We start from the raw sequence: 22,607 nt of genomic DNA on the forward strand, positions 1-22,607 counted from the left end.
AGTCATATTACATAGAACAAAATAATAAACACACACACCAAAAAAAGAAAAAAAAGAAAAAAAGAAAAAAGGGAGACAAATCTGTAGAACAAATCTACAGGGCCCACGAGAATCAAAATCCCAGAAGACCACCCCCCCCCCCCCCCCCCCCCAAAAAAAAAAAAAAAAAAAGGGGAAAAAAAGAAAAAAAGAAGAGGCAATAATAGAGTAACCAACCAACTCTATATAGTAAAGTAGTCCTATGAACAAAGCCGTGTTTGGCCACTGGAACAATTAGCTGTGTAAGCCATATATAGTGGCAATGACACCCAAGAACAACAACAACACCACCGGCGGTCCACAAAGCGATGGGTCCACGGGGTCGAGCGTGGGGACCGGAAGTGGTGGGGCCGAGGGTAGTGGTGGGGTCGCGCTGAAGAAGGGCCCTTGGACGGCCGTGGAGGACGCGATCCTAACGGAGTACGTGAGGAAGCACGGTGAGGGAAATTGGAACTCGGTGCAGAGGAACACCGGGCTGGCACGCTGTGGCAAGAGCTGCCGGCTCCGATGGGCCAACCACCTCAGGCCCAATCTCAAGAAGGGTGCTTTCTCTCCCGACGAGGAGAGGCTCATCCTTGAGCTCCACGCTAAGTACGGCAACAAATGGGCTCGCATGGCCGCTCAGGTGCATGTTTTTACACCTATGTGAAACATGTTTTTGTTTTGCCATCGATCTTTGCTGATTCTTTTTTTTTTTTTTTTTTTTTTTGCTCTGGGTAGCTGGTTTTGGTTTGAATTAATTCTTCATTTTGATCTTCTTCCATGTTAAATTATTGAATTTATATTCTAAAACTCCAATCTGTTTTGTCAGTTACCTGGACGAACAGACAACGAAATCAAGAACTACTGGAACACCAGGGTGAAACGGCGGCAACGCCAAGGCCTGCCTCTCTACCCGCACGACATCCGACCATCCTCCCAATTACAAACCCAATCTCAACCCACCACTTCGCCAGCCCCCACCGCCCCGGGGACCCCAACCACCCCAACCTCCCAAACCTTCCATTTCCACGGCTCCCACCACCCATCGTTCTCTCTCTCCCCGACCCCACCGCAGCTCTCCCCCACCTCTCATCATCAACCATTCTCCACACAACCCTTCGCCGCCACCTCCTCCTCATCCTCCTGCTCCCCCGCCTTCACCTTCCAACGCCCCACTCCCATCCTGGGAGCCCCTTTTCGCTTCAAGCGCTACCGTGATCACTACACTGGGTTCTCGCTGCCCATTTCGCCGACACCACAAAGCAATACACTGACCCAGTTGCCTGACATGACTTCCTTTCAGTTTCCGATGACTTTTAGCCACAATTCTTCGCCGCAGCTGATGAGGACCCACTTGGAACTAGAGCAAATGGTGTCCCCTGTCTCGGCTTATTCGGTGAAACAGGAGCTCCCTTCAAACCAATTTTCGTCGCATCATCATCATCCTCCGGCCGAGGCCTCAGAGATCACCATCGATCTGGATGTGAATGCGGCTGCCGGTCAGGGCTCCGGGAATGGGTTGTTGGAGGACTTGTTGGAGGAAGCTCAGGCATTGGCAGCGTCCACCCACGTTTTGAGGAAACAGAGTTCTTTGGAAGAGAAGCCTGTGCTTGATGGGTTCAAGCATTGGGAGAGTTCAAGTTCCATTCACTGCCCTTCTGGTAAGCTTTCTTACTAATTTGCTCAATCCCATTTCTTATAATTTTATACTATCTTTCTACCGATTATTGCATTTAATTGTATTCGTTAGAACTGTGGACGATTGGTGTGTGATTGTTTAGGCTACAGCAATTTTAATGCATTGGTGATCAATCTGTTTAGATACATCAATTTTGGTTTTAATTCTTTCAGCTGCATAAAGTTTCTTTTGAAGGAGTTAGACTGCAGATGCCTGCATTAATTATTCTGCATTGGATTAACTCTTTCATTTATGCTTTGGAGTTGATTTTAATGCTTGGGAGTTTACTCTCTCTCTTCAAGCTTTTTATGCAAAAGAGATTAGTAAGAGAGTGAAATTGAATTTAGACATTGCTCTAGTTTTGGACCATTCAAATACCAATTTAAGTAGAGCTAAAAGAAAAAAAAAAAAAAAAAAAAAAACCAATTTAAGTATCTCCCTGCTGTGTTAAATTTATGCGACCTAAATTAGATAGATGATGTTGAGGTTCAACAATGTCGTTGCTCTGCTCACTTGAACGGCTCTTAGATACTTTGCAGGGTGCAATTTCGAATGCTATAAAAGGATTTGGCTTCCTTCACTGAACACCAATTGGTTTTCAGCTAAGATGGTCAAAGATCCGATCCAACAGATGAGATGAGATGAGATGAACTCTACTTGTAGAATGGACATGGCCTATCTAGGTTAACTTATTATTGAAATGGAATTGAGGATTGCTTCACCAATGAAGTTTATAGTAATGAGAAAGAGAAACATGTCTTGAAGTCCAAATTACAGCAGTAGTTTAATTACTTAATAATATATACCCAATTGTAGATATAATAATGAATTAATGTCCATTTTTTACTTTAAAAATGCAGTAGTGAAAGCAGAGGAAGAACGAGGAGTTCAGCTCAACACCATGCAAGAAGACTTGTCGAAGCTGCTCAATGGTATCCCTTCCAACATGCAGGTCCCAGATTGGTACAGTGACAGTGGGGAAATCTCAAACGGGCAATCTTCAGGTGTTACAGAAGAAAATATGGGCATGGACATGCAGCATATAGCTTCATTGTTTCCTCTTGCCGCCACAACAGATCATGGCAGAACCCCTGGCTCCTGCTCTTGGGACAACTTGCCTGGAATTTGCTAAGATGGTTTGAATTAATAACCATAATAAATAAAGTAAAAGGCTTTGAAGTCAATATGGGGTTTCATTTCTTGTTTGATCTTTGTTTTTGTCTGGGTTTCGATGGGGGTTTTTTTTTTTGTTGTTGTTTTTTTTTTCTTTTTCTTTATATATAGTTATTGTTTCTTTCATTCTTCTGAACTTAAAAACATGGCAGAATCATAAATGATCATTTATCGAGAACAATTAATATATTATATATATTTATATATAGACATGTATATATTGATGATTCTTGATCGAATACTTCCTCTTATAGCCATTACTAAATTAAAGGACCAAATTAAGCATGCATGCATGTTAGCAGAAGGATTGCTCATTGCTGCTCTGCTCTAAATTTAGCTTGGGTTTGTAATCTTTGCTAAACTTGGAGGCCATTAAAGTTGTATTAATATTCTAAAGAAGCTGGATTAGCTGTCAAAACTTGACAAAATGGTACGTGGCTTCCCAAAGTGGAAGCTTCTCTGACTTTAAGGAACAATAATCGCATGACTAAGCTGTCCGGAGATTGGTCCATGCAATATACGTGCACAGATTTGGGGCTTGCAGCATGGTTGCACCCCCAGGCACACCTTATTTTATGCCTTCGAATATATGATATGATTTTAAAAATTATGTTTATATTTCTTATAGGGTAATTAATTAACAAATATTTCATCTATCTAAATTCTTTAATTATTAAGGAATATATAAAAGCATAATGTAACTCTATCGGCTATCGCGCTCTTTCCTTGTAGATGTCTATAGCTAAGACTGAACTGAAGAAATTCGTGGGCCCAACTCATCTGATAAAACCGGTTCAATAAAGAGAGTTGTCCATTCTTTATAAACATGCACAAGGTCTTGTCCACAGACAATCTGAGATTATTTCTCAACACCTTCCCTCACGTGCAGGCTGGTATTTTTTCTAGTCATTGTCACAGGGTAAGTAGTATGGGCCCCATTCATCCTGTGGTAGGCTCTGATACCATAAAAAAATTCGTTAGGCCATAAGGGATTTTCACTTCCCTTTCATTTTCTATTTAGTTACAAATTTCTTCAAGGTTCTTTCATGCCTTTATTGCTTGCCCCTTACTTATTTGAAGGAAATTCAAGCAAAATGAGGCCGGGGTTGATCATCATTGGCTTTTTCTTGATAATTGGCTTTATTCGCTTTCTCATTCTGTAGAATATTGTTGGGATTTTGCCCCATGCACATATTAAATGCTCAAAAATTGGAAAGCTTGCATTAATCCAGTGTGCTAAAACGTTCACACCTTTTATTGCGGGAGGAACTTCTTTCCTCTACGTGTGTGTGTGTGACATTTGCTACATTCAAAAATTAGTACAAAATTTCACATGCTCTATTAGAACATATGATTTGAAAATCACATGCTTTATTAAAAATATATATAAGAATTACATGTTCTAGGGGCCCGTTTGGAAGTGCGATTTTAAAAATTGCGTTTTTGAAATCATTACTTTTTAAAATCGCATTGGCGTTTGGTAAAACATGTTAAGAAGTATTTTTTTTATTAATTGAGTGTTTGGATAACATTAGCATATAATTGCGGTTTCATGGCCAAATAGGTAAATATTGCGCCAAATATTGTTTTAAGGGAAATCGTGATTTTGGTTTAAATTCACACTTTTTCAAATAAGCATTCTTTAGTCAGCTTATAAAAATTGCAGATTTTTTCACGATTTTAAAATTTGCGTTTTTAAAATCGCAATCTCAAACACTCCAAAATTGCAATTTAGTTTAAACACGCAAATTATATTTTTAAAAACACACTCCCAAACGGACCCTAAATGTCAGCTTAATAGAGAATTAGTGCAATTGTGGCACATTTCTCGTAACTTTGATTGCGGGAGGATCGATCTTCTTTCCTTTTTGTGCGTGTTTGATGGTGATAGTGGGTGGTGGTGACATTTGCTGCATTTAAAAATTAGGACATGTGTTCTTAAAATATTCACATGTCCTATTAAAAATACATGTAAAAATCACATATTTTAAGAATAGATATCAGATAATAGTTATAGACTTAGTCATCTAATCTAATTTAGAAGAAAACGTTGTACTTCAAATTAATAGCATTTGACATTAAGTAAAGTGACAGTGCCACCTGATTTTGTTTTTTTTTCAATTATGTAGTTTTAATTATTTGGAAGAAGCTAGAAACTATATATGCATATGAATGGCATCCTTATTATTATTATTATTATTATTATTATTTTTTCTAATCAAATAAGGGAAGGCGGGAGTAAAACTTTTGTAGTCTTTTAATGGCATCCTTAATTGTGTGGGAGTAAAACTGTCTTTGCCAAGTAAAAAAAAAAGACTCCAAATCAAATGGGGTTTTTTCAAAAGAAATGATAAATGCACAACTTTTTGGCATAAATTTGGTCCGATTTTTCTTTTATGTGATATTTTTTGTTAAAACAAAATAAAAAGAGAAATGCTATAGTGTAATAAAAAGACCATTTTTTGCCCATAAAAGTCCTAGGTGGCAAGAGGCCCCATCTGTAATTGTTGTGGCCCCATCCACAGATAGACCTATGGCCTCTTGCCACCTAAGACTTGTATAGGCAAAAAATAGTCTTTTTATTTCACTATAGCCTATCTTAAATTAAAAAAAAAAAAAAAAAAAAAAAAAATTAAAAAAAGTAATAACATTTTATGTGGTCATTTTTTATTTGGTTTTTTTTTTAAAAAAAAAAAAATAGTATTTTTCTTCAAAATAATGACCATTTTTTTTAATATATATATATACCATTTTTATGAAGAAAAATATCAATTTTTTTTTTAAAAAAAATACCAAATAAAAAAAATGATCACATAAGATGTTATTGCTTCAAAAAAAAATTTAAAAATTTTTAATTTTTAAAAATTAAAAAAAAAAAAAAAAAAAAAAAAAAAAAGAGAAAAATTAAGCCAAAATTGTGCCAAAAAGTTGTACCACTTTTTTCAATCCTCAAAAACTAGTTTTAGACTTGCTATGTGCTAAAGCCATCAAGGCGCCCACTGCATGCAATTGCAAGGCTCTCCGCCATCTGTTTTCCATTGCAAAAAAAGTCATGATTGTTTTGATACTCGGATCCTTACAAAAGCAATAACTTTTTAATTATATAGTTGGCCAAGTTGGCAAGCCACTGCCGTTTAAGCTTATAAATTGCAAAATAAAGAGCTCAATTACAAATTCCTCATTACTTTCTTATAAGCTTGAAACACATCTTTTTATATGACATTTATATCCTGAGCTGGATCTTGTATTTAAGTGTAGTGTTGATAGATTACTGTAACATTTACAATAAATCTTTTACAAACTGACATGACAATCGTTTCATCAACTAAATAAATAAATTTGGTTGTCAAAAATTTAATTGTTTAATTTCTCTCATCTATTGTGCCACTTGACACTCATGTGATCAGTTTGTAAGACATGTACAATAAAAGATTGGATAACTATGAGAAGAAGAAGATAAAAGTAAATAACTAACGGAAGAAGACAAAAGTAAACAAGGGATGAGAATGCATCCAGTGAAATGTCTTGAGGTGACGTATTTTATCATATTATAGGTATAGAAAGTTTCTCAAACGAAGCAAGGGTGGTAAGCATATCAATCAGAGATGATGGAGAAGGTAGGATGGTTGAGATCCAATATGACAATTTGAGTCACCTTCCAAAATGAAGTTTTGCAGGTTTAAGGAGGGCACCAGTTGAGCCACCAATAGAGCCTCTCCCATGTTGGGGTCATAAGGAGGGCTTTCTTGCATTGAAAAATCATCAGGAATGGCCATGTCAAAGTTAATCTTGAAAACATTGGCTGGAGGGGTACCCATCAGTGGACAGGGGTTGGAGGATATGTTTTGGTTCAGGATTTTTTAATTTTTTAATTTTTTAATTTTTATTTTTATAACAAGGAATCTCATCAAGCCAGCAACTTCGTGTACCCACTCCTGTTAGGTAAATCTTGAACCTATGTAAAGCGCCCCCTTCACACGAATCGGGTAATACTCTGACCTCGCCGGCAGACTGGTCTCAAAGAATTGTTTGCACCCAAGGAAATTCAAACCTTAGAGCTCATGATTACCACAAATATCAAAGCTCTCTCCCGGGAAGCTCCTCAATATTCTCATCGTTTTCAGATTTGATTTGATGGAGTGGAGACCGAATCAGATAAGTTTGACACCCAGGGTCGCATCCATTGATTAGCTGCATGAAATTAGTGCAAAATTGACTGGAAATCATATAAGATTTGATACAAGTTTTTCTCCAAGGTCCTGATGGAAAGTTGATTCGAAATCACATAAACAAATCATACCATCAAGTTTGCCACGTTTCAACTGCTAAAAATCAATAAATTAATGATTTACCAAGTTTGGAAACATAAATTAATGCAACACAGGCATCCACACTAAAGGGTCGTCATATATAACATATAGGTCTATAAGACAAATTTATTGCAAGACCTCTATATTAATAATAGCCCAAGGAGAAACCACATTATATTTACTGCATAGAATCCATACACTTGAACTGAGTTTTTAAGAGCAACCCTCAAAGTTGAGATGAACTAATAAGAGCTGACAGCAAAGAATGTACAAGATCTGAATGAGTCTTAAAAACTTTATTTACATATAATTCAGCTTGACAGCACTCAGAAAGATCCAAAAGTGTTCTCGCCACTGTAAGTCATGTAAAGGAAACCATCCTCATCTTTGTTTTCCTCGTAGATAGCAGACATCATGGCAGCTGCAATATAATAAATATAAAATACACGTAAATTAAGTAAATATAGGAGCAAATATTACAAGAACATATATAGTGGAAGGAAATAAAAAGAGAATTCTGACCAGTTGGTGGCAAGATGTTCTTGACAAAGATAAATATGGCCTTCTCGGCACTGAGCTTTATCCTCTTCCGGACTACATATACGAACTGCCCAACAGTCAGATCAGCAGGAACCAGATATCTGCATTCATCAGACAAAAGCATAAATTCACCTTCTACATTGTAAACACTACATAATATTTCTTTTAAGCTTAGTCGTGATATTGCATTTCATCATTGGATAAACTTATATGTCTGCAGTATATGGTTAAACATATCAAATAAAATATTGCAGTCACACCGGAATTTATTTAGAAGCGAGCCCTAAACATTTATTGAGACACCCTGCAGCCATATGACATACCAACTCATAGTACTACATAGCACCAATTGCACTCACTCTACTTCACAGAAGCAGCTCTCTCTCATTACTGAGGTCTCTCAAATAATTCAGAGGCCTAGAGTCACTATCAATTACTCCATGCCCATTTCCTACAAATATAAATTAAATACTACGCCCTCAACAAAGCAAGCATCGGAATCTAATTGTCTGATTGAGAAAGAAGAAGAAAAATAGCATCAAATGGAGAGAATTCAAGCACAGGGAACGAAATGAAGTCCAAGCTGTGACAATTCACCACCTTGAAAAACAATGCCCAACAGGCATTAAAAGGTTATATTCAACAACCAAACCAAAAGAAAGAAAAAGAAAAACAGCAAAAACATGGTAAAATATTGAATTTCTGGATTGGTTCAAGAGACCTAACCTATTAGAAGACATAATGTAATGATAAACTCAGCCACAACTACGTTTGAAATAAATAATGGACATATAAAAACTAAAATAAAAATTTGACTAACTTCTTCTTGTCAATGTCAGGTATGTCACTTCGTTCAGCCTTCTCCACAATAACCTAAATAGCACAATAAAATCTATGAGAAGAAGAATAGACGATAAACAGTATGTGTAAGACATCAAATGTATAAAATGTTTTTGAAAATGAGATATGGACTTCATACCGGTATTCTATCAGGATACTTCTCCCTGATTCGAGTAGCTTCCGCTTGCCTCCTTTCTAGTATGTAGACAAAAATGCAACATATTTGTAACAAATAAGAACATGAGTAAGCTTTGTAATGAATTTCACATATCTCTGAGCAAATCAACAAGAAGACACCAGAAAAAATAGTCAGTCTTTTTAGAGGCACGCTAATATATCTCAGAAACAGAGAGTTGGGAAAATATGAATGATGGCTTAGAAAAAGTGTGTTCCTATTTCCATGCAGCAATTTCAGTGAAGTTTTCTATTATTAGTCCCCTTACAGTCTCTTTCCTTGACACCTATAACAGTTTATTTAAATCTTCTCAGGATTCCCCACATATTTTTCTATTAAATAATACCTCCAATGGCAACCATATTTTTACTTTTACAAAAAAAAAATTTTTTCACGTTGGCAATTTCTTGAGATAGAACTCATTGCCTGCCCTTGACTTAAAATGGACAAATGAAGAAGCGCACCTGGGTAGACTTCCAGAGCACTTTGTGTCAGATAAAGGAAAGATGAAAAATTCTGGCACTTCATCTCTTAGGCAAGAACAAATAACATAAATTCCCAAAAGGCTGCCTTCCATAATTTCACTTTCTAATTTTCAATTAATTGCAAACAAAATATCTTCTACCTTTTTAAAAAATAAAAATTTATTCAGGTTTGTCATTGTTCCACACAAGCACGGTTAAGGGGGAAAGGCAATCGTACATTGACAACATATCTAGATTGTTGGCAAGTCAAAATCCTGTATTAAAACAGTAAAAATTTGAAGTAGACAAAACTAAATAGATAAACAACAATGGGAAAGCCTTGAGAGAACTCTCATGTAATATGGACTTTCAAGCCCAATAAACACCAGCATCACAACCAACGAGATCATACCAGTGAAAAGACTCGAATTAAAATGACAAACTAACCCATAAAACTAAGTCTTCGAAGAATGCATGAGAAAAGAAATCGTGGAACTAATACCAGATTTCCATGCAGAACATACTATAATTATTCATGACATTCGCCAAAGTATCAAAAGACATGCCTTCTTCCTATCAAACAACAGGGCATATGTGGCTCCATAAGTTTTTGATACAAGAATGCACCACAAGTTCCATAAATCAATGATTCATACAATGAAATAGGCACTTCTTCTAAGTTTAAATTTCAATTCACCAAAAACCCAAATCATAAAATCACAAAATGTGCACAAGAAAAGGGAAAAGGTAACACATTTCTAATATATTCCAAAAACAATAAAAATTTGGAATTCCAAAAAAATAAAAATCTCATATAGTCCATATATCCACCTAACAAGCAATAGAATGTCAATCCTTTTACAAACCCAGATAAATTTTTTTTTTTTTTTAAAAAAAAAAAACTCAGAGTTCCACAAAATCAACCACAATTTCCTTACAATAAAAAGAGAGAGAGAGAGAGAGAACCGAGGGGATGTTCGAGCTTGAAGGAGCTTTTGGCCATGTCTAGTAACTCTCCCTCTCTCTCTGCTACTGCTTTGCTAACACTGCTGAGTTTCAATTACATAAGAAATGGAAAAAAGAAGTTAGGGTTTTTGAGAACTAAACAAAATAGGGAAATGATTGGAAGAGAACCAAACATGAAACTGAATTACCAGGACGTGTCAGAGACAACAATATTTCAAAGAATCTTGAGCTTGAGAAATTCTGAGAGCGAGGGAGAGAGAGAAAGAGAGAGAGAGATATGGAATTCGAAGAAACAGAAATCGGTTTCACGTGAAAAGCTCCAGAGCAGAGGATTTCCACTTTCCCGTGCCGTTACCTCGCTGTACCTGTAAGAATCTTGTAAACGCTGCCGTTTAAGGAGGAACCCTCTTTCTTCTCCCATTATTTGCAAGCCCACATAGCCTTGAAGTCCAGTTTACAATTGATGAGGCCCAAAAATCGAGCCCATGTGCAACAGTGAATTTGCGAATGTGTGTGACTGAGTCAGACTGACGCTCATTGTTTGGTTATTTGATATTGTCCTTTTCTGCTCGATTATGGTAAAATGAATTTTCCTGATAATTTAATAATATAAAAAACTCAAAATCTTTCTAAAATTTTCACCAGTTAATCAAATTTTACTAATTTCAACTAGAGTATAGTTTTGGTTGATTGTGTTAAAGTCGGGGATTTTTCATGGTATTAAAGTCAAAAATGTCATGAGATCGAACCTTGACTTTATTAAATCACCCCATTTAAATTAAATATTTCATATTTATTAAAAGTGAGTTTGAGTCCACATGTGAGGGAAACTGTTAAAGTAATGATTAAGTGATTAAATTTTTCTCTTCCTATCAGTTTAAAATTTTAGAATAAATGGTAATTTAACAGATTGTTCGGACCATTTCCAAAAAAGTGGCCGACCACCTCCAAAACAAGCGGGAGAGAGAGGTGGAACCGCCCGATAACCATTTTTTGGGGATCACAATCCCACAAACACCAGTCTGCTGGCCGTGATGAGCCATTTTCTGTCATTAGTGCGTCATAACATTAGGCACTCATTAAGCAAGTGTGAATATGGAAGGGCAAGGGGGAAAAAAGGCAACTGAGTGCTCTGCTTTTTTGTGGGGTAGGTGAGATGGGCTGTGGATGGTTTCCTCTTGCTTCTGAAGCAATCCCCTTCCACTTTTTTTGACGTAGTGGTTTGTGTTAGGTACAAAACGTCCATTTCACTCCACATTGCACGCTACAAACACCTAGTGTTGATTGCACTTTACAAAGTTACTTTTGTAAGCAAAGGAATTCTTTTCCCATTGCTTTCTATCAGTAGCATTTTTGGTGGAGTGCTCCTGAGTCCCATATCCGTAACTTTATAAATGACTCTTAAGGAAATTCAGTTTGGCTTCCTAAATATCACTTATTATTTCATTAAAAAACATACAAATATTATTATCCATTTGAGCCCAACTGTGTGAGTATTAAGCTCTTTCTTCTTCCACCTCTTTAGAAGGAAGGGAAGGAGGCTCAAACATGCTAAAAGTCCTAAAAGCTGAGATTACAGCAAGAACAATGAAGCAGCAAAGAGCCAAGGCATGGAGAACCAAGGCTACCTTCATTCTACTGCAAAACCTTCCATAGTAACTACAGGCTTCACTCCATGAGACTTCCCTGTCACCCTTGTAAGCCAAGTAGAGTATCTCCAACACTGCAGCCCCAGATGTGACCATTAAGTATGCTACAATCTGCACCAAAAATGAATGTTGAAATAGAATTATTCTTGCTGCCGCGCCAAACACTAGAAATAAAAATAAAAAATTTCTTAAAAAATATTTTACGCCGAAACAAATATGAAAAATTCCTCATTAGAGGTAACTAGACCTGGTCAGAGACAAAGAAGAGCCAAGCTTTCGTTACCAAGCACCTGACCCAGGTGGAAATAGCAGCAATAAAAGCGTAAGCACCACAAATGGCACTGATGCAAACCATGTACCTATAAAATAACTCAGTCATTAGCCTGGAACAAAGATAATATGGATAAATCATGAGAGCATGGAACTAAATATTCCTTACTTAACCCCAATGGTGGCAATTTTAAGGCTCCAATGCCTCGTAAAGTATCAAGGACATGTTTGAAATTGCGTTTGTAAACCTTAAAAGCACGTCTTACATCCTAAAAGCTCGTTTGACAAAAAAAACACTTATTTGGTAAAAAAAAAATTCAAAGCATTTTTGAAGGTTAAAGAACTTAAAAATAGCCAAAACGCCGTTTTGCAAAAGTTAAAAAATAAAGCTTTTGCCGAGAAGCGTTTTTTACTTAAGAGCTCTATTTCTCGAACGCAATTTCAAACAGGTTCAAGTTTAAAGTTTAATTCAACCGCATTAAGCCTAAGCAATTTAGGTTCGCGCCTATTAGCGAAAGTTTAAACTTTATCTGACCCATGTGGCCCATGTGAAGGAAGCGCTTTGCACAATATCTCAAAAAACTAGTCTGGAAGAAGCTCGGATATATATACCACAATAAAATAAAATAAAATAAATAAAAACTTACTTGAGGCCCATAAGATTGGAGAACTCTAGTTTCCCATAGATGCTATTATCCTGCTGGTTTGTGACAGTTAGCCAAATGGTTGCAGCACTGAGAGGAATCACACAGACCCTAAGAGAAGAATCAAGGAGCTTGAGCGCTGGGAGGGTGTCATTGGAGGTGGGTGCATTAGCATCAACAACATCTGTTCTCATTCTTGAATAAAGAAAATGGCACTTCACTTTGAGCACCAACAGCAGCCGAGGTTCAGTGAGGTCGAGAGAGATCTTGTTGAACTGAAGTGTGGTTGTCGGGGTAGAAATAACCTTCTTCTTGTGAAAGGTAAATGGCTGTGAGAATGTGAAGTGACATGTTATATTTATATAGGCTATTGCCCTTATAGTGGGAGAAGTAGTGGGCTTTGCTTTTTCAGTCTAGGAATGATGGCTATTATTTGTTTGGAATTATCTAGTAGAAATCCATCAATATCGATTCCACTGTCCACACACTTGGGTAGGTTTGGCAAGCTATTTACTATTTATTATATAATTAAACTTTAAACATTTTTACTTTTTACATTATTTAAATCACTTTTTATTATTATTTAAATAAAACAAATTTTATTTTACTTTTTTATACTAAACATTCTTACTTTTACCAAGGCATTGCCAAACATAACTAAGAAAAGGCTCCCACAACTAGGTTTTTCTTACTCCATGTATGGAGCATTCACATTGGGTTATGGGTTATTAAAGGTTATTTCGGCTAGTCCTATAGTAGATTTAATTGAAAAATTACTCACATTGGCTAGCTATTTTAACAAAAAAAAAAAAAAATTCTAAACTACTACAATACACTTATCAAACATTAAAAAAACATTTTTTTTTTTTTTTTTTCATTCTATGGTTTTCTCCTTTCTGTCTCTCTTCTTTTTTAGAAAAAAAGAAAGAAGTGATTTTTAGCTAAAATAGAGAAGAAATTTGCTAAACTGAATGTGAACATGTAATATATAGTTGATACAGTGCAATAATTGAACAACGCAACTATTGAACCACTTTTTTTATTTTGGAGGTTGGCCCTAGTTGGGGGCTCTAGAACTCTTAAGCTTCGTTTGTTTTAGTGTAAAATATTTTCATTTCACTACATATTGAATTTTGGTTTTGGTGAATATCGACCCACTTAAAAGTAATGATATTTAGCCAAAGCATAAATAGTTTTAGAAAAGGGAGAAAGAAAGTAGAGAGAAGAATGGAACCCGTGAAGAATGCTATCAATACATATACAATGTATATTATGTCACAGAATATGACTAATTTCAAGTGAAATTGAGAAAATCTATTTTTTCGGTCAATATTTTGTTTTGTAGCATGTAATTGTGTACATAGTGTCACCTCATTTAAAAGATGTGATAACATATATATCATTAGATCTTAAAAATCTAATACGGACCATAAAATATATAAATTAAGGTGTTGTTTGTTAAACAACATCACATTCCCCCACATTATTCATCTCATTTTTAAAACAATCAGCATCAAAACATTATCACTTTTTATATCACATCATTTACTTTTTACTACAATTTAAATAAAAAAATCACTACAAAACAAAATTTTTTCACTTTTCAATACAACTTTTTCACTTTTTTATACTAATTATTACACTCTTTTTTTTTTCTCACCAATCATGAACAGTGCATTGTAAAGCCATTGTTGTTTACCAAACAAGGCCTAAGAGGATCTTGTACAGAGTAATAAAGCTTCTGAAACTTCTACAATTAACAGATAGGGAGAAGGAAAAAAAAAAAAAAAAAAAAAGTCATTCAGTGTGTAGCAAAATATTTTCATTTTAGAATATCTGTTAGAGGAGAGTCTGCTGCTGGAGATGCTCTAATAATAAGACACAACTGCTATGTTTTATTTAAATAACAAGTTAGGTTAGTTCAACAGTCCATTTATTCGATTGAGTCATGAGTTAACTTAAAAGGAATGCAATCAAGACGTGCTGGTGAAGCTTCAGCATCAAGAAAGAGATAATCATAAGATGAGGATATTCATCAATCATTTTACTTGCAAGTTGCAATCATGAATAGGGGACAAAAGCTATCAAAAGTACAACAGAAAAAATTCAGTAATGAATATGGCAATAGGAAGCTGATGCTAGCCCAAATAGACACTTATTATGGAGCCACATTGGCCACGGCAAACTTACAAATTGGCCCTCCAAGCAATTAAAGAATGGCTACTACGATCTCTTTCTCTTTTAGGTTTGCTATTGGGTCTCTCTCCTAATCTAAAATGGAGTACAATCGCAGGAAAAGAATTCAACCTGCAAAGCCCCCCCACCTTTCGTCTGTATCCATCACATTTACATCTTCATGTTACAAATATTTTCCAAAACACGCTCAATGCAATGCATTTAGTTCCTCCTGAGTTTGGAAGAAATATTATCCATCAGAACTCTGCAGTCCATAAAGCATTCTCACCTTCTCCACACCGCCGGTGAACCTCCTTGATCCTCTCAGCAGACTTGCAAATCCCACTGCAGGTCCAATCAAAAGAAGCAACGCAGATGTTGCCGGCCTGAGCCTTCCATTCGCAATCTGTGGCAAAAATTGGGAACAAGAACTATAAGTTACACATTCTGTCTGTACAATAATTATTCCTATCATCATACCATGCACAGACAAACAAGCATGTCAACCAAACACACACACACACACACAAGCCCACTAACAAATATTGACAAGGCGGTGGCAAGGAATAAAAACCCTCAAGCTAGAATTGGACTTTGATCGTAGTGAGTGCTTGAACTTTAAATCGAGGAACCAAAACCTAGGATTCGGTTATAAGCCTCTACAAAAGAGATGGGGATTTACTGCAATCCCCTGCCCAAAGAGCAAGGGGGTAGGGGAATTGTAGCCCCTTGTGAGAGAGGGCTCCCCCACTGCATTGCTCGGGCAGTAAGCCCCCTCACATCCCCCTGCCCAATTACAGCAGGCAAGGGCAACTTCTTGAGATCACCAATTAGGGATCCCGGTCCCTACAAAAGGCCATTAGTTAAGTCGTACCTGACATGGTTGTATAGGGGTGCCTCTAGATACTGATCTATATTTTCATATAGCAACATGTATTCTCTTAATCGCATGAGGATATGCCTGGACAGCACAGTTTCTCTAATGTTCCCATAGAGTGGGTCTATTTCGAGTGTGGAACAACTAATGCTTAGGATGTGGCAGGCTGCATTGCAGTAACACGTATTCCAGGAGTATATCCAATTTATCCCAATTATGGCATGCCGCATCAATTAATGTGCTGCACTCTTCTAACTAAATGCACCGAGGTGTCTCAGTATTCCCCTATTGTGCTTATTCAATGGCCATTATAATAAACCTCTGGGTATGCTACGGGGAAAATATGTTGGTCACTGACCTGAAATTAGGGGAGTAAAAGACATGATGATAGAGATTCTTAGTAAATGATCCACTGTGACCAGAAACTGTAGCAATCTATGTAAGTAAGATGCTTTACCTTCATTTGTTTTTGTCACAGAAACCTTAGTAACACCAAACACATGCAGATCCATGCACACACATGCTTAAAGGACTTCATAGACGCCTAAATTTATGAAATTACCAGGTGGTGTGCCGCAACATAATCTCCGGTCATCAATATGCTCTGCATCCAATCCAAGGAACCATGCACCCAAGGAAACATCCTCATTAGCATACTTGTGTAGCACGTGCCTATTTGATTACCATTTCAAGAGAAACGAGTTAGGGTAGATGAACTTTGGGAAAAAAATATTAGCAACTTAAATTCATAATAAAACACGAGAACTTACTGGTTGATTGATATATAAGTAGCCAAACTTTTTGAAATAGCATACAGCTGCCCTGTAGCATGACGGAAATACTTGTTTCCCTCCTCGCCAAATTTCCAATACTCAGGTTCATGGTATCTCACTCCCCTGTTGATAAAGAACAACAGGAAGAAGTGTTATAATTTCTAAATGTCTACCTATTGAACAAACTTCAAGACTGGCTTACTTTTGAGCTAGGACTGGACCAGATTTCATGCATCCAATGTACACCCTGGGCTTTGACCGATGTCTAGCTAAAGTTGCTCCAAGTGTTGCTGCGAAAACATGTTTCAATGTAAGATAACAGGGACAAAGACAAAAACATGAATTTTCCATGGCGACTGAAACATAATCAAGCCATAAGGACATTAAACAAACTTAATATTTGATTTCCATTCCGAGGAAGAAGAATTAGACTATGCCGATTATAAACTTTGATTTTTTGGTTCTACTGCAGCAAACCAACAAAGTGTTTCTTGTAATTATGTTAATGTAAGGACACTCCTTTGCATCACATTATAGTCATCCTAAAAGACTGTATAGCTTTAATGTGTAGTCCACTTTTATGGATACAAACCACGTGAACAATTTTTTACTCAAAAATTTATTCAGAGCCACTCTGTGTAAGTAAATACTTAATTTAAACTTCTACATGCACAACAGCAAGAGTGAAGGTTGGTAAATATATTACATCTTTACCTATATTTACATGTACATCATCATCAACTTTGACATAGAAATCCGCATCCCACAAAGCAACAGCAGTGGCAAAGTATGTCTTAGTCTTGGCTGACAATTCAAGGTAACCTTCAACATGGTCCTGCTCCCATGAAATTTTTTTAAGACAAAACAATGCAATTAGCTGTTTCTTAAGGTCAACACAAACTAAAGATTCTAGCGTCAAATAGAAGATCAACATGGATGGTTGAAAAGAAAAAAAGAGAGAAGCATTACCAGCCTCAAGAGATCCCCATGCTTTTTGTCCTCAGCTTCAACAGCTCTATCAAGGATACCGCCTGACGTAGCACTGGCAATAGAATAGACAAAGAGAGGAAGAATAAATCAAACTCCATCCATGTAATGACCCAGGGAAAACACTAGTTACATATGCGCTATCACTCCAAAAGGAGCAATCAATTTGAAACTTCCCCAAAATCACATGTAAAGCCTAGTCTCACTTACTAAGGAACTAATGTGGAACTTAGCACTCATGAATGTCATATAATCCATCCACTCAATGTGAGCTACTCATCTTCTCAATATGGGACTAGGGTGTTACAATCCATTAGAACATCAAGTGTTTCAAAACTTGAGAGTACTATATATGAATCAATACTTATGTAGACAATAGGAGGTACATCATGCGAGTACATGTGACCATACAACCAATGGTGTGATCACAGGGGTGTTCAAAAATGAGATATTAGATATAAAGAGCAAGAAAGAAATAGTATTTTTCTAAACTTGATAAAATACTCCTTTCTCTGATGAAGGGAGTGCAGACATAAACACAAACACATAGATATACACATATATAATGACCTATGACACTAATGTTAGAGCCCGGAAGATGTCTGGTGTGTCTACTTGATAAGTTTTCCTAACACAAAGGGAAAATCAAAGAGGAAAATAGGGATAATTTGTTTGAATAAATCAACACAAAGTTATATATGTCTAAGAGATCCGTCTGTATCTCTAAATATTAAATTTTAGAATCCTTTGGGCTAAAATCAAGTGATAAGTGGCGAGGTGGGATTGGCTTAGATCTCAAGTTCAATCTTGCGAAGGCCCTTTGGCATTCAAACATAAGGAATTGGTCTTTCTCACACATCTTAATGCTAAACCTGTTGCTTCCCCATGTTTCAGTTCACATCTAGTTAAGCATCTTATTTTCTTAGTGCTTAAAATATACTGTAAAGAATCGCACCATGTTTATCAATTTTTTTGAACTTTACTAATCATTTGATCTTTAGAAAATTTTCATTTGATCACTATATCTTTCACATACCTTTTAATCAGTCAGAGACTGAAAGCATAAGATTTTTAAAATTAGATTACAAAATTGGCAAGGTATATTGTTAGCGTATTTTATGCCTCCATTAATTCATGAACAAACTCCCAACCCTTGGATCTCATCATTCCGGAAACAAGTCCTTTTCCTCAAAATGAATCCAGTGACTCGATTGAAAATGCTTCCTTGCTTGATTAAGCACCGAAGGACAGTCGCTATGCTATACCAAAAAAGGCTTATTTAAGTTCTTTGTGAAGTTGAGTTTATTAACTTGTATAAACAGAAAAACTTTCAGTAAAATTAACTACAAGAAAGAATGGATATTCCCCAGATGACGTGTGAATGTCTTATAAACTTTAAGAAAAAAATCATTTATTGTCCAAGTACTTTTTTTCATTTGCCAAGATAGATTATAGGAGGCTGCATCCATGCCATGATTGAGATAGTGGCAAGACAAAAAATCAAGTTGCATGATCTTGATAGAAAGACCATAAAGTTCATGAACTTAATAAGGAACAATACAAGGTTAACAATTGTAAAAAGTACCCACCTGTGACCTATTACAAACCGAATTACAATTCCCTTCTCTTCCTCAAGCTTCTTTCTTTTATCGCCTGTTTTTCATATTAAAAAGCAAGTCACAGCTGACCATATTCAATCAAAAATTGGAAAAAGAAAAAACAAAGACTAATGAAATGTGGGTAACCAATCCACATACCTTGAGGCATCCAAGTAGCACGAACTGAATCTCTTCGCTTGCGGCTGCTAAAAGCAGTATTGATCCCTACAACCATCAAGTATTTTCTTTTCCCAATTGATTCAGAAATTTTAAGATCTTCTGATATGGGAGAACCATTGAGCATTGATTCCTGTGTAGCTCTTGCAGCAGCTAATTCCATCTCCAAATTTGAAATTGTTTTATCCAATGCACTGCATTTTGTACACAGTCAAAGATTAGCCTTTCAGCATTTTATAGAGATTTCGATAAGAAGCTTCAAGAATACTTACTGTATAGCATTGTGAGTCTTTGAAACTTCCCCTAGAATGTTCTTGGAGTCACGTTTTACATCCTTCTAATGAAAACCAAAGACCACCAACGTGTTAATAAACCAAAACACCTTTTGGTGAAGGAGCTAAAAAGCTTTTAAAAAACTACTACTTAAAAAACAAGACAGTAAAGACATAATTATATTTGTTTAGTTGTTATTACCTCAATAGATAGTAATAACAAAGTTTTCAAACTATTTGGACAAATATACTCACAATTGTTGAATCACAACCCTCTGAAACTAAATTTAGCTTTTCATCTTCAATATTTGTTGTCCTTGATATATCTTTGACTTCAGGCACTGTCCACATTCTGCAACCAACATATCTTAATTATTGTTAGAATACATATGAAAATAAATTACAAATTGAAACCTAATAATGTTTTTAACTTTTTATAAGCAACAATAATTCTATTGATAAGAGAAGAAACTCAAGGACAATTGACGTATTTAGGAGAATCCCCCAAAGAATTACAATCTAAGATTAATATAATCTTCAAAATCAAAACAAGAGGAAACAGAAACCCCTTCAATGATGACAGACATTCACACAAAGAACACAAGAAAGAAAATCCAAGTTCAAAAATTGATTTCCAACATCTTCAAAAGAACAGCTATTCCTTACTCTCCAAATTGTCCACATTAAGGCAAAGTGAAGCACCCTTCCAAAGGAAGCTCTTATTATTCTTATTTAACAACCCTTGCCAATTAAAGTGCACATCTATCACCTTCTTTGGCATTACCCATTGAAAAGCAACAAAGACAACAAAGACAACAGATGATAATTCACCCGTTAAAGAGATATGAAGCAACAAGTGATCCACAAATTCTCTACTACCTTTACACATGCAACCCCAAACTACAAAGTAACTTTTTCACTTCCATTAACATGTCTTAAGTGGGTAACAAAGTTCGTAAAGAAAGTATATACTCAGGAAATTCTGAAATGTTAGGAGATAGACAATAGTGAAGGATGTTGGTCACCAATGATGAACATAATATCTTGTAATAATTAGTGCATAGGAATCAAAGTGATGTCTTTCAAATCAGCCGGTAAAGGTCTGCCAGACCAGCCACAAGAACACTAATAAAGGCATTGGCCACCGAAAATAGAGGCACTATGTAAAGATGACACTCATCTAGTAGTATACAATTTCATTAACATACCACCGAGCCATTTTTTATTCATAATCACAATGAGCCCTTATTGCAGGCCATGCTCTTGAACCAGCTAATTTATTTGTTGTGCCAACAATTAAGAATTGGGGGTCCAAAAGTTCAATTCAATGTATTCCACCTGTAAGGCCTTGCTCACAATTAAGTGGGACTGTGGGAAAGTGAAAATAAGAGTAAAGCGGGGATTGGGAGCTGGTTCAATAACAGCTAGCCCAGTTAAAGACTCTCATTGATGACCATAATATCAGAATTCAAGTTCCAGCAATGGCAAAAACAAGTAAAACTAAAAGTAACTCGATTTGGATATTAAATTCAGATCTATCCCATTCCAACAAGACGAAATACCCACGGAACAAGCTTCGTGTTCTAATTGTACTTTTCTGAATCGCTCCCCCGTATTATCACTAGATAAAGATAATCTTAAATTACAAAAAAACACTATATCTAAGTTCAAAAACTCTCATCACCACATAAATTCTTTACAACCTATTGCCAAATCAATCATTGATGCACATTATCCTAAAGACCCATTAAAAACCATCATCAGAAACCCCTAAAACAAAATATTTAAAAAAATTGGAGACAAACAAAGCTACCCACTTCACCAAACTGCACATACAAGCTACTAATCCAAAACAAAGCTACATATAAAATTGGAAATGATCAAATTAGAAGGAAAATATGAGAAACAATACCTATCAGAGAAGAGCATCCCAGCACAGAAGCATCCAATACAAAGCAGTAGAGTCCATCTCCGAGACACCACACTTTTCGAAGCTGGCTCTACCCCTCTGCTCTTCCAAGCCATTGTGCTCTCTTCTCTTCTCTTCTCTTCTCTTTTTACCCAATCAAAAACTAAATCAAACCAAAACCCATTTCAAATCCCAAGTCAACTAACCCAATTGACTCTGATTCAGATCAAAGTAAACCCCTTTGTTCACAAACTCACAGCTCTGGACACAAAATATTGCTCACTCACTCTCTCTCCCCCCTCGGAATTTAGGGTGTGTCGGTCTGTCGGTCTGGCTGTCTGTCTATATGTCTCTCTCAAATGTAGTTGCAGAGAAGGTGGAGGTGCGTGGAATTGAGAAGAGTAGAAGACCCAACAACAGTGTGGATGAATATAATGTATTAAATTACTCGACCGACTTATTTTTCTGACCCATTTGTACGTTTGCCGATTTGGATACGAACATCTTTAACAACCCCTTGTAATGATTTTGTGTCCTGCCAGCATATTTCAGCTCAAAACAGACGCCGCTAACTTAGTTCACCAGCGTTCCCTTTTAAAGCCTATAAACATGTAAAGAGCATTCATGTTGGATTCTTCCAATTTTGATAAATTGTAAAAGCATTTTCCTTTTCTTAGTGGATACAACTTTTTTTAAAAGCCAAAAACCAACAACCAAAATCTGAGAAAAATGATATTAATAAATAATTTTTTTTAAAAAAAAAACCACCACTTTTTTCTACTTTAAAGAATCATTTTTGTAAAACACTCTACATTTCATGGATAATGACTCTTTGTTTTCTTTCTTTTAAGTTTAAAGAAAGAATAATTAAAATTTGAAGAGGAAACTTAAGAAAACAAGAGATAAAGATCATTCGTAGCATTTTCTTTAATACGAAGGATGAGCAAACCTCGAATGTAGGGTTGTAGTTTTTCACTGTTTAAAGAAAAAGAATGTTCAGAGAATCGGATGTGGATGCTCTAAGCATAATGATTCATGTGGTGACCTTATGTCATTCTAATGATGCTAACGGCTTATTAGTGTTTATGCGGTTATGTTAAATGATCGTA

At 36.1% G+C, this 22,607-nt stretch overlaps 4 protein-coding genes across 6 annotated transcripts; 1 reads left to right on the forward strand and 3 right to left on the reverse strand.

The window, feature by feature from the left end:
• The first annotated feature begins 266 nt into the window (after positions 1-266).
• Positions 267-3,111, forward strand: LOC132175349 (transcription factor MYB97). Its single transcript, XM_059587264.2, has 3 exons — positions 267-664; positions 851-1,682; positions 2,560-3,111. The coding sequence occupies exons 1-3, from the start codon at positions 302-304 to the stop codon at positions 2,829-2,831; spliced, it is 1,467 nt and encodes a 488-aa protein (XP_059443247.1). The 5' UTR covers positions 267-301; the 3' UTR covers positions 2,832-3,111.
• A 4,214-nt stretch (positions 3,112-7,325) lies between these two features.
• Positions 7,326-10,530, reverse strand: LOC132175892 (autophagy-related protein 8C-like). 2 transcript variants are annotated; one of them, XM_059587982.2, is made up of 6 exons: positions 10,356-10,530; positions 10,168-10,247; positions 8,702-8,757; positions 8,543-8,595; positions 7,705-7,823; positions 7,326-7,603 (listed from the first exon to the last, which is right to left on the reverse strand). In XM_059587982.2, the coding sequence occupies exons 2-6, from the start codon at positions 10,202-10,204 to the stop codon at positions 7,509-7,511; spliced, it is 360 nt and encodes a 119-aa protein (XP_059443965.1). In that variant the 5' UTR covers positions 10,205-10,247; positions 10,356-10,530; the 3' UTR covers positions 7,326-7,508. The 2 variants fall into 2 exon arrangements, with proteins under 2 accessions (XP_059443965.1, XP_059443966.1); XM_059587983.2 differs by having other exon boundaries at positions 10,168-10,250.
• A 1,052-nt stretch (positions 10,531-11,582) lies between these two features.
• On the reverse strand, positions 11,583-13,060 carry LOC132175813 (CASP-like protein 2D1). Its single transcript, XM_059587870.2, has 3 exons — positions 12,734-13,060; positions 12,064-12,175; positions 11,583-11,927 (listed from the first exon to the last, which is right to left on the reverse strand). The coding sequence occupies exons 1-3, from the start codon at positions 12,922-12,924 to the stop codon at positions 11,664-11,666; spliced, it is 567 nt and encodes a 188-aa protein (XP_059443853.2). The 5' UTR covers positions 12,925-13,060; the 3' UTR covers positions 11,583-11,663.
• A 1,690-nt stretch (positions 13,061-14,750) lies between these two features.
• Positions 14,751-22,067, reverse strand: LOC132173836 (putative beta-1,3-galactosyltransferase 3). Of its 2 annotated transcripts, none has more exons than XM_059585467.2 (11): positions 21,502-22,067; positions 19,845-19,941; positions 19,590-19,651; positions 19,300-19,511; positions 19,132-19,195; positions 17,525-17,597; positions 17,270-17,390; positions 16,758-16,845; positions 16,553-16,678; positions 16,345-16,454; positions 14,751-15,311 (listed from the first exon to the last, which is right to left on the reverse strand). In XM_059585467.2, exons 1-11 carry the CDS (start codon positions 21,612-21,614, stop codon positions 15,163-15,165), a joined length of 1,215 nt encoding a protein of 404 aa, XP_059441450.1. In that variant the 5' UTR covers positions 21,615-22,067; the 3' UTR covers positions 14,751-15,162. The 2 variants fall into 2 exon arrangements, with proteins under 2 accessions (XP_059441450.1, XP_059441449.1); XM_059585466.2 differs by having other exon boundaries at positions 19,590-19,654.
• Between the last annotated feature and the right edge of the window lie 540 nt (positions 22,068-22,607).

This window comes from Corylus avellana, chromosome 3 (genome assembly GCF_965113065.1).
Source record: "Corylus avellana chromosome 3, dhCorAvel1.hap1.2, whole genome shotgun sequence".
NCBI lineage: Eukaryota > Viridiplantae > Streptophyta > Magnoliopsida > Fagales > Betulaceae > Corylus > Corylus avellana.